A 13,496-nucleotide genomic window follows, 5' to 3' on the forward strand; every position below is an offset into this window, starting at 1 on the left:
CATGACATACATACATGCACGAGGTCCCATGATTTTTATTCACTACATATAGTTCAAGTAATCATACTATAGCAAGAGTGTTCTTAGTTTATTGGATTTATATTAGTGATCGTAAAGTTCACTTTATTCAATAACAATCTTTACTTGATAAACAACAATAATAACTTTATTGAAAATAGAATATGTTTTTGTTTACAAACTATACGTTTTAGGGCATAAAACCCAACATCTTAGAGATTCAGGGTGTGACATGATGAAATCAAAACCCCATAACGGTTCTTCCAACAGGCATTGAGTAATTCTTGCGAAAGAAGTCTTGCGCAATTCCTGTTTGAAACTATAGTTCTAGAATTTTTTGAACTTATCTGTTCTACCTCACCCTAAAATTTCTAAGGTCCTCGTAAAAAGTTTGAAAGTTCAACTTAAAAAAATAAATCGGGAATTTAATACCTTGTTGGACTTGGGTGCTATACCATATGTAATCTATGAATTGCTTTCTCTATTTTATATTTTCTACCGGGAAGTATTCATATTTTGTTGTCCATTTTATGAGAGTGTTTTAAAAATCAATGAAATATTTATTATTCTTGGGCTAATAACTATTATCTATTCAAGGAATTTTGTTATTGAAAATCTAATAAATCTCTCAAATTATCCCAAAATTAACCTTAAATTGTGTTGCATAAAGGAAATGAGTTAAATGATTGAGTTTTTTGCAACCATAGCATGCATTTACATAGTTTCTTGCATGTACTATAAGTATGTATATTTATTCACATGTCCAACACAAATTGGTAGTTAAGCGAAAGGTTGATTAGGAAATGATAAAGAATATTGTCGTTTTCTTTCTTTTCACGGTGGCTTTAGTTGGGGCTCAGGTTCCAAGGGTCGCGTTACCACCACCAGGACCTTCTAGATATTACATTCATGTGGTTAACGGGCTAAGCAAACTTGGGTTGCTTGTGCATTGTCAGTCTAAAGACGATGACTTGGGGTATCATCGTTTGCTTAATCATGGAGATGATTACCAGTGGAACTTCAAGGTTAGCTTTTGGGGATCAACCCTCTATTGGTGCAAATTGGAGACGCCACAAGCATATGTCTCTTTTGAAAGCTTTTGGCCTGAAACGCAGCACTTATGGCTCCGTGATAGGTGCAAACGTGGAACTGTAGGAACTTGTCTTTGGACGGCTAAAGATGATGGAATTTACTTGAGAAACTTTCTTGCTAATGTTGATGAATTGATTCACAAGTGGAACTATAAAAGTTAGAGAAGCTTTATTATCTCCTTTTGGTGGAATTATCCTTCCGGAACCAATGAAAATTAATGGAATAACACAAAAATGTTGTTTTTTTTTTTTTTTGTATGAAATTTATTTCGTAACGAAGTGTATTGTTGTTCTCCAAATTGCAATTGAGGGGTGGGCCCATTGTTCACCATCATTAATGTCCACAGAAAGTGAGAAAATTGAAATTGAGGTTGAGGTAAGTATTTAAGTTCTCCATCATTAATGTCCACATGAATGTTGATTTCAATGCGCCTAAACCACAATCATACTAAATGGATTCTATTTTTCATGAAATTTTAGGAGAAGACTCAATATGATATGATAAGGTTATGTATGAAATTTGATGATAATTAGATTATGATAAAAGGCTAAACCCAGGGTAGGTGTAAAATGACTAAAATTCCCCTATAATTATATATAGCTGGCTTAGGAGTAAAGTGACCCCTAAATGACATTTAATTGAATGAGGAGACTTATGTTACAAGGCCATTGAAATATGTTGACGATTTAAACCAAGTTTTCCGATGGTAAATGACCATAATATCCCTATAAGAATTCTAGGATGTTTTCAAAACCTTAAATACTCAAAAAAAAATTATGAGACTCATTTACAATATAAGGGTAAGTATGAAAGATTTTAAGGAGATTATAACAACTTAGGGATATGAGCTAAGAGAGAAAGTATGTAACTACCCCTCAAGACACTTGATAAGAAATCAAGGTTTTTATGATTACCAAGTGACAAGATACTTATGAAAGATTTATGCATATAGAAAAATATTTATGACTCATATGGATTAGGATGTACTTGTTAAGAATTTTTCCTTAGTTGTACTTCAAGACTTAACAAAAAACTCTTGAACGAGAACCCGAGATATTTTAAAGACCTCCCGATGAGTAGTGCAATATGGTCTTACGACAATGACTACGTCGTTGGAAACGCATGAACACCTGGGTGTAGGTACTTAAACTATGTCACAAGGAACCAGTGAATCCTTGGGACATAGGTATACAAATTGTATCGCACCGAACACATGAAGCCTTGGATGTAAGTATTAAGACTATGTCACGGGGAATGCATGAAGCCTCATGCATTTATTTATTAAATATAAGGAACAGATTAAGGTAACAAAAGACAAAAGATACACTTCAAGAAAATAGTTAGTGAGATGAAACCGTTAATATCTTGTTTGAAAAATACAATTTAACTTTCAAACAAAAAAAAAAGAAAAACTTCAAAAATAAGTTTTGGTTAATACTCATAATTTTAAAAAGAAAAAAAAATAGAAAATACTCTTCAATTTTGTCTTGAACTCTCATTTATGAACATTTCCCAATATGAATATAATACAATTCAATATTTAAATAGACAATTTATTTTCAATCTTATTCTTGAGTATTTTTAAAATGAGGTTAACAAATTAGTTCATATACATAGGAATACTTTTGAACTTTTTAAAAAAGATAATCAAGGATATCATATGGTGGTGACCCAATATAACCCGTGGTCATGTCTTCTTTGAAGAGCCACCTTCGTCCTACCACGGTTTGACTCGTCTACTCCATTTCGAGTCAACAAAGATATCATAGGCTTTGCAGTGTACCCAAAATAAAATGGCAAGACCAAGTTATCGTTTTATCTATTCATATCCTATATTTAAAATATTATGCATAAAATCATTCAACCACATGAGAAAGAACAATATTAATAGCGAACAAACTGTGGCATCATCGAGACTTGAACCGAAAACCTTTGTATGTTAGACAAACTTGATAACCAACAATACCACAAGACCAAATGAGTGGAAATTTTGTTTTATATTATGATATAATGTTATAAAATTGAGGAGTAAAAAGAATGATAAAATTAGAATTTTAAATCTTTTTTTTAATTGAATAGTATTTACACATTCGAACGCATTTAAGGTTAGTATGACTACCTTTTAACTAATTCAAAATTTGAGTTTAAGGTTAGTATGACTACCTTTTAACTAATTCAAATTTTGAGTCTTAAATTGTATAATTAGGCTTAGCTATCTTAAAATATTAGAAATATAATTAAATTATATCTTTTAACTAGTTTAAATTTTTAGAGTTAAGTTTAAATTATTTATGCATAATTAGACTTAAACTAGTTTAAAATAACCGGAGTATATTTAAATTATTTTATGTAAAATTAAGCTTAGTTATGCAAGATTGTTCTCCCAAAAAAAAATATATATAAATTTTAATGTTTTAAAAAATAGCCGTAGGAATTTTTCATAAAAGTTTTCCACTATCCTATGGTATTGCTCGAACTAGAAAACTTTAATATGTTAGACTAACATGATAAACCAACTACACCACAACATTATGATATACTAATTTATAAATACAAATTTATTCTATATTATGATATAATGTTATAAAACCCACCGGAGTAAAAAGAAAAAAGAAAGATAAAATTAGAATTTCAAATCTCTATATTTTTTTTCTAGAATTGATTGAATAGTATTTATATCCTACTTTTCGCAATACATGAAGCTCTTTAATCTTAATATTGGCTTCTAAAAAGTTAACTACTTATTAGGGACAACTATACAACTCAGAAAATTAATGTCTGGACCCTTTCAATAGAAGCAAATTAGATAATGGTTAGTTTTAATCGACCATATGGTGAGAGTTAAAACCACTTAAAACTGGTCTTTAGATAATGAAAGACACTATGGATTTGGGAGTTCTTTATTGAAAAGAGGATAATCGAGAGTTAATAACATATACTAACATGATTATTCACTATGCTATGCAGTAATTTTTAAAAGTTTATGCTTATACTTTAATATAAATATATATTTTTATACTTCTACGTTTGAATTTCCACCTATCATACTATGATAGAAAGTATGGAGACTTGATCAATAACTGTGTTCACGTGCATCGAGATACTTCTTCATTATGGTGAGTACGGACACGTAGACCATGATACTGATTATGACCATCATGTTCGTCATAATGCTACGACGACTGTTATTCTCTCTAGGTGTCAAGCAATAGCGCATTAGCGAGTGCTAGCCCGACCAGCAGGCCTAGGAGGCGTACGAGCCCATCTTGTGGATTCACGTTCGCACGTGTGGGCCATGTGTACAGAAGTATTATACATGATGTTTTTAATGATAGGTCCCACCATGTTGTATGTGACTCCATTTCATAACCCCGATTTCAGAACCATGGAACTTGTGTTACGATAAGTTGTATTTTATTTATTTTGTAGTCCTTAAGTTTGATTAGGGCATCATTTTAATGCTTTTTTGTTTTATACAAATTTCATGTTGTTTATTTTTAGTTGTTTTGTTTTAAGGTTTTATTATGTATGTTTAAGTCTATGACATCGTGTGTTATGAATTATTTAAATGAATGTTTTCGCAAAAAAATGTCAGGTCAGGTCATTCACATCGTAGCGACTCTATTTTAGTAGAAAAATAGGGTCATTACAATTGGTATCAAAGCCCTACGTTACAGATTCTGTTGTCTAGCATACGAGGTAGTGTTAGTACGTTCCATGGTCCCACTGCAGATAGTCCGTCGCCGTCAAGTACGTCATACGTAAATTAATAAAAAAAGATATTGAATGTTATTGTCAAGTGTGATATTGTTGAATCAGTCGTGTGTTTTTAATGATATAGTGTATGACATATTTTTTGTACCGAGAGATCCTCACTTAAGAGTAATTACGGGTTGATTATAGATCATGTCACCTAGAGGACGTGGAAGGGGGTGTAGGGGAAGTAGATGACCCCCTCTTAGAGGATGGGGTAGAGGTAGAGGGAGTCCACCTCGTGAAGGATCAGTAACTCAAACCGACACAACAATGCCACCCCTAGTGGCACCGACGTCTAGAATGGACCCTAAGACTACCATGATTTGGGAATCATTCTAGGTTGGGATGCAAATGGTGGTGACCATCCAGCAGATCAACAGTACGCAGTCATTGTGAGAAGCGCTGTATGCAGGATTTCAAGGGATAGATCCTCGTACCTTTAATGGTGCCTCACAAGACCCAACAAAAACACAATTGTGGCAATCATCAATTAAGACAATCTTCTTATTAATGAACTGTCTGGATGATCAAAAGGTGACATGTGCATCATTTATGTTGAAAAATGATGCGGAGTTATGGTTGGGGTATAATCGGGAGATTCTCATCCAAGAATGGAAGTGTGATACAATAAATATATTTTTTACTTTTATGTTTAATATAGTTAATATGTTAAATATTAATGTGAACACACGAGATTATTATTATTATTTTGTCTATTTATATTTAATATATCTAATATATTCAATAAACACTTTAAACTAAATATATTTTTTTCTATTTGTATTTAATATATTAAATATTTATTTGAACACTTTAAATTAGATCTATTTTCTTCTTTATATTTGATATATCTAATATACTAAATTCTAAATTTTAATTTTTCTTTTAACTAAAGTGAACCTTTTAGTGTTACGAGGAGTTATCAAAAAGATTCAAGGACCAAAAATTAAATAATTAAACTCTTTAATTAAATTTTTTTTATTGTTAACTATAGGTCACTCAACTATATATTTAGAGTTGCACTTTTATGCACGGTAGGAGAAGTTGTGTCAATTGATATAATCATTACAAACAAGTCAATCATTGCACTTCATACATTCCAAACGGCATAGTCTCAATACCTACAGTCGAGGGTTCATACGTTGAAAGCTACGAAGTCTAAGTTAGGAACATGCTATACCTATAGAGCTTGTATAGTATTTTTCTTGGTTCTCAGTTTTCAACATTATGTAAATTCTAAAGTTTGTAATTTCTAGAAACATAAGTCGTATCATGCATTCGTAGGCTCTAACTTTGTTTAGGTTTCAAAATTGTTCTAATTAAACTTGTATTAAGAAATTTGATTTAGGATATAAAATTAGTTATGAAATATATTTTATAGAGTGGTCATTATTTAGGATTTTTCCTCCCTTTTAGAAATTGGTTGTCAGTCCCTGGTGGAATGTACTAATTTTTATTTATAGTATATCCTATAGAACACATTAGTTCATTTAGTCTTGTGGATCAATGTCACTAGCCTTCTCAGCATCATTTAACCTGTCCGATGGATTTCTTGAGTGTTTGTGTTTATTTATGACATGAAACTACTCGAAGCATGGGTCTACTTATTGATACGTTCTGAAAAGCCCCCTTAAATCCATTTGATTTCTTTTTTACCGACAAAAACTCGTGCTTGAAAATAAATATAGTTATTGTGAATAAAAAATGAAACAATGAGATTATGGATTTCTTTTATTTCTACGATTTAGTTGGTTGCTTGTATCCTATTTAAACATGAACATTAATGAAAATTGGACTTTCTCAGTTATGTTTCTCATTCTTAGCATGGTATCAAAGCTTCTAATTTTTAACAACTTGAAATTTTGAAAATATCTTTATGCCCTTATGAATAGGCATTGTAAGAAGTAGTAAGTCATTTACCTCTTAAAATGCTCCAATACCTTTTAGACTTAGTATGTCATCAATCATAATAACTAAAAAAATAAAAAAATAAAAGGGCCTACTACAAAGTTTCATAGCTTTTAGAGGTCATTTACATCATGAACCGAAGGTAAGTTGCCTTAAGGGCATTATGGTCATTTTATTCCGTTATTTGGTTTAACTACTCAACTTTGTGCAATGACTATCAAATTGCATATATAATCTTAACATACCATAGTATGATCAGAATTAAAACTTTGGCCGAAATTCATTTCGTGGGTTATTTTGATGTTACTTAAATCTCAAGAAATTTGATCGGTTTAGGGTCTTAACTCATGGTTCTTGATATTTTTCCTTCATATATATTTAATTCATATTTGATTTAATGTTTATATAAAAATTCAAGCAATTCCTACAAGTATTTCTTAAGAAAAGTCTAAGATGGTTACTTACCTCGTAGTTGACCTCTGGAACCTCCGTTCTCGAGAAATTGGTATCCTAATTGCTTCAAATTTTCTTTGACACAATCCTTGGGGTGTCTAGTTTCTATAACCATAAAGTTTTCATGACAACTGGTCTAGAAGAGGATTAAAATTAAGAAAAATATAGGGAGGGTCACGGTTCGATTTGACATGGCGGGTTCAACTTAATTGGCCATGTCATCATCCTCTTCCTCTTTTAAGAAGAAGACGCGCATGTCCAATACCGCCGCCGTTTGAAAACGCCTCTCACCTGCTCCAATCATGACATTGCTCCGCTTGATTTCTTCATGAAACTTAAAGATGGTGTTACAAGGAAGAGCTTGGGATTGACTTCATACCTTCTCGTGGATTGTAGCCTAAGTTATTTGCCTCTAAAGTTCATCGGAAAACTAATACTTACCTCTAGTTAAATGAGTTGGTTTGAACGAACATCTTTGAGTGTGTGCATCAATCTCGCCAGCTCTAATCATGGTATTGCTCCCCTTGATTTCTTCATGAAACTTAAAAATGGTGTTACAAGGAAGAGCTTGAGATTGACTTCATACCTTCTCGTGAATTGTAGCCTAAGTTATTGTGTTTTCCAGATAAGAAGTTGTTTTAAGCGTTTTTCAAAGTTTACACTATAAATGATGTTTATATAAGAGTTATATTTCCACATTATAGATGAACATGAGACGTTAGTAGCGATACTAAGTATGTGGAAATTTAGGGTCGTTACAGTTAATATCAAAGCTCTAGGTTTTAGATTCTGTAGACTAGCCTACGATGTAGGCTTGGCACATTCCATGGTCCCATCAGGTACGTCTTGCATAAGATAAGAAAAGAGAAACATTTTCGAACTCGCATGCATTTTTCTAGTGATATTACTGAAATTGTTGTGATATTTCATGTATTTATTATAGAGTATGATGTGATTTGTTGTATGTTGAGTGATTTTGTTTGCAATATAATGTGACTTTAGTATATGTATTTTTAATAATATATATGCATAGTGATGAACCTTAGACTTAAGAAATGCTATCTTGGTTTCTTGAACCATGCTGCCTAGACCACGCAAAAGAGTAAGACAAGGAAGGGGACGATGTCCTATTAGAGGTAGAGGAGGAGGTGAGGCTGAAGAGAGTTAACCTCAAGAAGGATCACATATGGGGTTTGAATTAGAACCCTTATTGCATGAAATGTCTGTAAGCACCCCTTTGGGGGTAAACTTAGTAGCTAGGGATAGAGTAAAGAATGACCAAGTAATCATAGGGAACCAAACTCTAAGTGTTGACCTGATGGTAGTAAACATGATGGACTTCGACGTCATACTAGGCATGGATTAGCTAGCCGAAAACCATGCTAGTCCTAAGAACTCAAGACGTCATCGAACACGAGCTAGGAACTGAGCCTATTTCCAAAGCACCCTATCACATGGTGGTAACAGAGTTGAAGGAACTCAAGACGTATTTACAAGACTTACTGAATAAAGGATTCATTCGACCTAGCGTATCCCCTTACAGTGCATCAGTGTTGTTTGTTAAGAAGAAAGATGGATCGATGCGTCGATGCATCGATTACAGAGAGCTAAATAAGAGAACCATAAAGAACAAATACCCTCTGCCTAGAATGGAAGACTTATTCGATCAACTCAGAGAGGCAACAATATTTTCTAAGATAAATCTGCGGTCAGGTTACCATTAAATAAAGATTAAAGAAAAAGACATACCAAAGATAGCATTTAGGACAAGGTACGGTCACTATGAGTTCGTAGTGATGTCATTTGGCCTCATCAATGCTCCAACTGTGTTAATAATGTTAATGAACCGAGGGTTCAAGGACTGTCTGGATACTTTTGTGATCGTGCTCATTGATGACATCCTAGTGTACTCAAAAACAGACTTGGAACACATCTGAAAAGTCCTAGCCATCCTAAGAGAGAACAAGTTATACGCAAAGTTCTCAAAGTGTGAATATTGGTTACGACAAGTCTTTTTCCTAGGACAAGTGGTGACAAAGGATGGAGTATCCATAGATCCCACTCAAGTCGAAGCAGTCACAAAGTGGAAACGCCCAACTATGATAACATCAGTACAGAGTTTCTTAGGACTAGTGGGAACGCCCAACTATGATAACATCAGTACGGAGTTTCTTAGGACTAGCAGGATACTATCGATGGTTTGTGCAGGACTTCGCTAGGATAGTCTCACCTTTGACACAGTTAACGAGAAAAGGGGTATCATTTATATAAAATGATGCTTGTGAGGCAAGCTTCCAGAACCTAAAAGAGAGATTGGTAACAGCCCAGATACTCACAGTACCTGAAAGCACAAAAGGGTACGTAATCTATAGTGACGCGTCCAAGAAGGGACTAGGATGTGTGTTAATGCAACATGTAAGGTTGTTGCATACTCGTCCCGTCAACTAAAAGAATACGAAAAGAATTACCCTACCCACGACCTAGAATTGGCCGCTGTAGTGTTCGTACTAAGAATTTGGCGACACTTCTTGTATGGAGAGAAAACGCAAAGTTTTACCAACCACAAGAGTTTAAAATATTTCTTCACATAGAAAGAGTTAAATATGAGGCAGAGAAGGTGACTAGAATTGGTGAAGGACTACGATGTAGATATCTAGTACCACCCTGGAAAAGCAAACGTGGTCGCAGACGCTTTGAGTAGAAAGATGGTCTACTCGTCCGCCCTCATTACAAGGGAAGTAAGGGTACAAAGAGAATTTGAGCAAGCCAGCATAGCTATAGCGACAGAGGGAATCATAGCATAGTTGGCAACACTCACAGTGCAACCTACACTTAGTCAGAGAATTATTATCTCCCAATGAGAGGATCCTAACGTACAGAAAGTTCTAGGCCAGCTAGACAAAAGTCCAATACACGGATTCTCAAAGTCCTCAGATGAAGGACTATTGTATCAGGGACGCTTATTTGTCCTGGCAATAGAGGAGTTAAGGAAAGAGATACTGACAGAAGCTCACAACTTGCCATTTGCCATGCACCCAGGAAGTACTAAGATGTACCAAGATTTAAACAACATTTTTGGTGGAAGAGCATGAAGAGGGACGTGACGAAGTTTATGAGCAAGTGCTTAGTTTTTCAACAAGTAAAAACTCCTAGACAAAAGACAGCGAGGATGTTATAGCCCTTAAGTATACCAGAGTGGAAGTGGGAAAACATAGAAATGGACTTCATAGTAGGATTACCCAAAACGCTTAAAGGCTATACAACGATCTGGGTAATTATCGATAGGTTGACCAAGTGGGCACACTTCTTACCTGGGAAAGGCAAATATATAGTTGATAACTAGGCACAACTGTATGTGAAGAAATAGTAAGACCTCATGGAGTTCTGGAGTCTATAGTGTCGAATCGAGATCCACACTTTACCTCAGCGTTTTGGCTCGGACTTCAAAAAGCATTGGGTACTCAACTCGACTTTGGCACCTCCTTCCACCCCCAAACAGATGTTCAAACTGAGCACCAAAACTTAGAGGACATTCTATGTTCTTGCATATTAGACGTTAAGGGAAGTTGCGCTTTCAAGCCACTATTTGAATGACACCGTTCGAGACCCTTTATGGAAAACTGTGCAGGTCCCCGCTATGTTGGGATGAGGTATGTGAGAGAAAGCTAGTAGGACCTGAGCTAGTCCTTGTCGCCAATGAGACTATCCAAAAAATTTGAGCAAGAATGCGTACCGCTCAACGTAGAAAAATAAAAGTTATGTCAATGTAAGACGTAGAAACTTAGAGTTTGAGGTAGGGGACCCAGTATTCCTAAAGGTAGCACCCATGAGAGGCTTCTTGAGGTTTAGCCGTAAGGGCAAATAAGTCCTAGATGCATTGGACCTGTCAAAATTGTCGAGCAAATTGGTATGTAGAGTATAAGTTAGCCCTACCTCCCTACCTCTCAGAAGTACACGAGGTAATTCACGTGTAGATGTAGAGTAAATACATGACGGGCCTTATACACATAATAGACTACGAGCCCCTCCAACTCAATGAAGATTTGAGGTACAAGAAAAACCAATAGAATTTTAACCCAAGAAGTGAAAGTGCTACCCAACCAGGGACATTACGTTCGTTTTGGTGTTGTGTCGGAGCCACCATACCTAGTGGACACGGTGGGTGTAGGAGGATGAAATAAGAGAATAATACCCCGAGTTAGTACAAGAGTTTGAAAATTTTTAGGACGAAAGTTCTTTTTAAGGGTAGATAATGTAACAAATCGAAATTATAAAAAATAAAACTTAGTCTCCGGTAATTCCACGACCCGCGCGGAATCGTGTTCCCCAACCCCTAAAAATGCCTCCCTCAACCTTCAACCATCGCCACACGAACGTCAACAACCTCCCCAAACCGCTCAGAAGAACTACAACCAAAGAAGAGACGAAAAGAAATTCGAGAGAAGGAGAAAACTAAAGAAAAGCTCTAGCTGGGAAACCCGTGACGTCGAAACCCTTAGCCTCGCATTTTAACCAAACAGATCAACCATGAAAGATCTCACCGACCTTAGTATATTACCCAAAGAGGATTCACAATGTGCATCGTCGAACTCGGAGAGGGAATTTGAAAAATCGAACTTTTGGAAGAGTTTTTGATCTACCTCCACAAACGTCCAACAACCATGAAACTTTGTGAGAGAGAGAAGAAGAAGATGATGACAGAGAGATGAAGAAGATGGCATCAGAAACCGTCGCAGAGAGGAGAGAGAATGGGACACCGGAGAATCGCGCTGAGTTGGGTAAGGAAGACGAATCGTATTGATTCAGGTCAGACGCGAATCAAATACCCGAGACCCAAACCCATTGTAGCCTAATCGTTTAGCCTGTGACCCGTCTCTAGCCTACTTGTAGAACCCAAAGCTCAAATTCCTCCTCGGACCAGTAGCCAAATGTCAATCTAGCCCGCAACCCATGACCCGTGCTTGCCTCTACAAACCCGAGGCCCAAGTTCCCTCGACCCAACCAAACCAGCCGGCAGCCTAACTCACTCGCAGCCCAATCTGTGAACAGAAACCCAATCAGCAGCCTAGCTGTAAACGCGACTTTGAGCCAACCCAAACCGAACCTCAACCCGAGACGCCTGCATCGACATGGGCTACTCTAGAGCTGCCACGTGTCCAGTTGCTATGAAAGCAACCCTTCGGCTTTAGCGATTTGGACGCTCCGACGACGCTTCGGTGGCTCCACTGCTGTTTTAGCCTAGTTTCCACTGTTTCAATCGTCCTAGATCCATTTTCGGCCCCAGTTAAGGTAATCGAGGTCGTTTTAGAGTCGTATTTCAAATTCATTGAATTATTAGTAATTTAATTGTGAAATACTAATGGAAGGTGGTGAACGGTGTGATAGGAAACAATCTCTGGCACCGTAGGAAGCAGCTCTCAAGGAACGAGAGCTTATGTTTAGCTAATTAGAGAGTACTTGAGCCAAGGCCAACCAAGTAAGTGGCCTTACTATAGGATACGCTAAAAATTGTATGAGTTATGATGATGTATGAACTGTGTTGTACGATGTCGTATGTTAGTATATGATGATGTATGAGTTGTATCGTATGATGTCATATAATAGTATATAATGATGTATGAGTTGTATCATATGATGTCATATATTAGTGTATGATGATGTATGAGTTATGATGATGTACGGGATATGATGATGTATGAGTTATGATGCTTTATGATGTGCGTAGTATATATATATTTCGATGAATGACGTACTTGATAATGCTTGATGCACTTTATGACAATATGATGAGCATGATAATTGTGTGACGTTTACCGTAATATGATGATATTTTCCATATTGAGCATGCTATATAATGATGAGTGCCATGTTTCATCATGTCGTTAGATCGACATACGACACAACCTTAAGAGCATGAAAATGATATTAATATAAATATCCACGAGTATGTGTTACCTAGAGTAACAAAGAGAGGCAATGATATTTTCTAAGATAAATCTGCGGTCAGGTTACCGTTAAATAAAAATTAAGGAAAAAAACGTACCAAAGACACCATTTAGGACAAGGTACAATCACTATGAGTTCGTAGTGATGTCATTTGGCCTCACCAATGCTCCAACTGTGTTAATAATGTTAATGAACTGAGGGTTCAAGGACTGTCTTGACACTTTCGTGATCGTGCTCATTGATGACATCCTAGTGTACTCGAAAACAGACCATGAACACTTCTGAAAAGTCCTAGCGGCCCTAAGAGAGAACAAGTTATACGC

The 13,496-nt window shown here is 35.8% G+C and overlaps 1 protein-coding gene across 1 annotated transcript; it reads left to right on the forward strand.

Annotated features, from left to right (window-relative positions):
• Positions 1–821: 821 nt before the first annotated feature.
• Positions 822–1,271, forward strand: LOC147791193 (S-protein homolog 1-like). The gene has a single exon (XM_087126970.1). It carries the CDS (start codon positions 822–824, stop codon positions 1,269–1,271), a length of 450 nt encoding a protein of 149 aa, XP_086983096.1.
• Positions 1,272–13,496: the final 12,225 nt, after the last annotated feature.

Source organism: Cucurbita pepo, chromosome 9, assembly GCF_057944985.1.
Source record: "Cucurbita pepo subsp. pepo isolate OVF chromosome 9, ASM5794498v1, whole genome shotgun sequence".
In the NCBI taxonomy this organism is placed as follows: domain Eukaryota; kingdom Viridiplantae; phylum Streptophyta; class Magnoliopsida; order Cucurbitales; family Cucurbitaceae; genus Cucurbita; species Cucurbita pepo.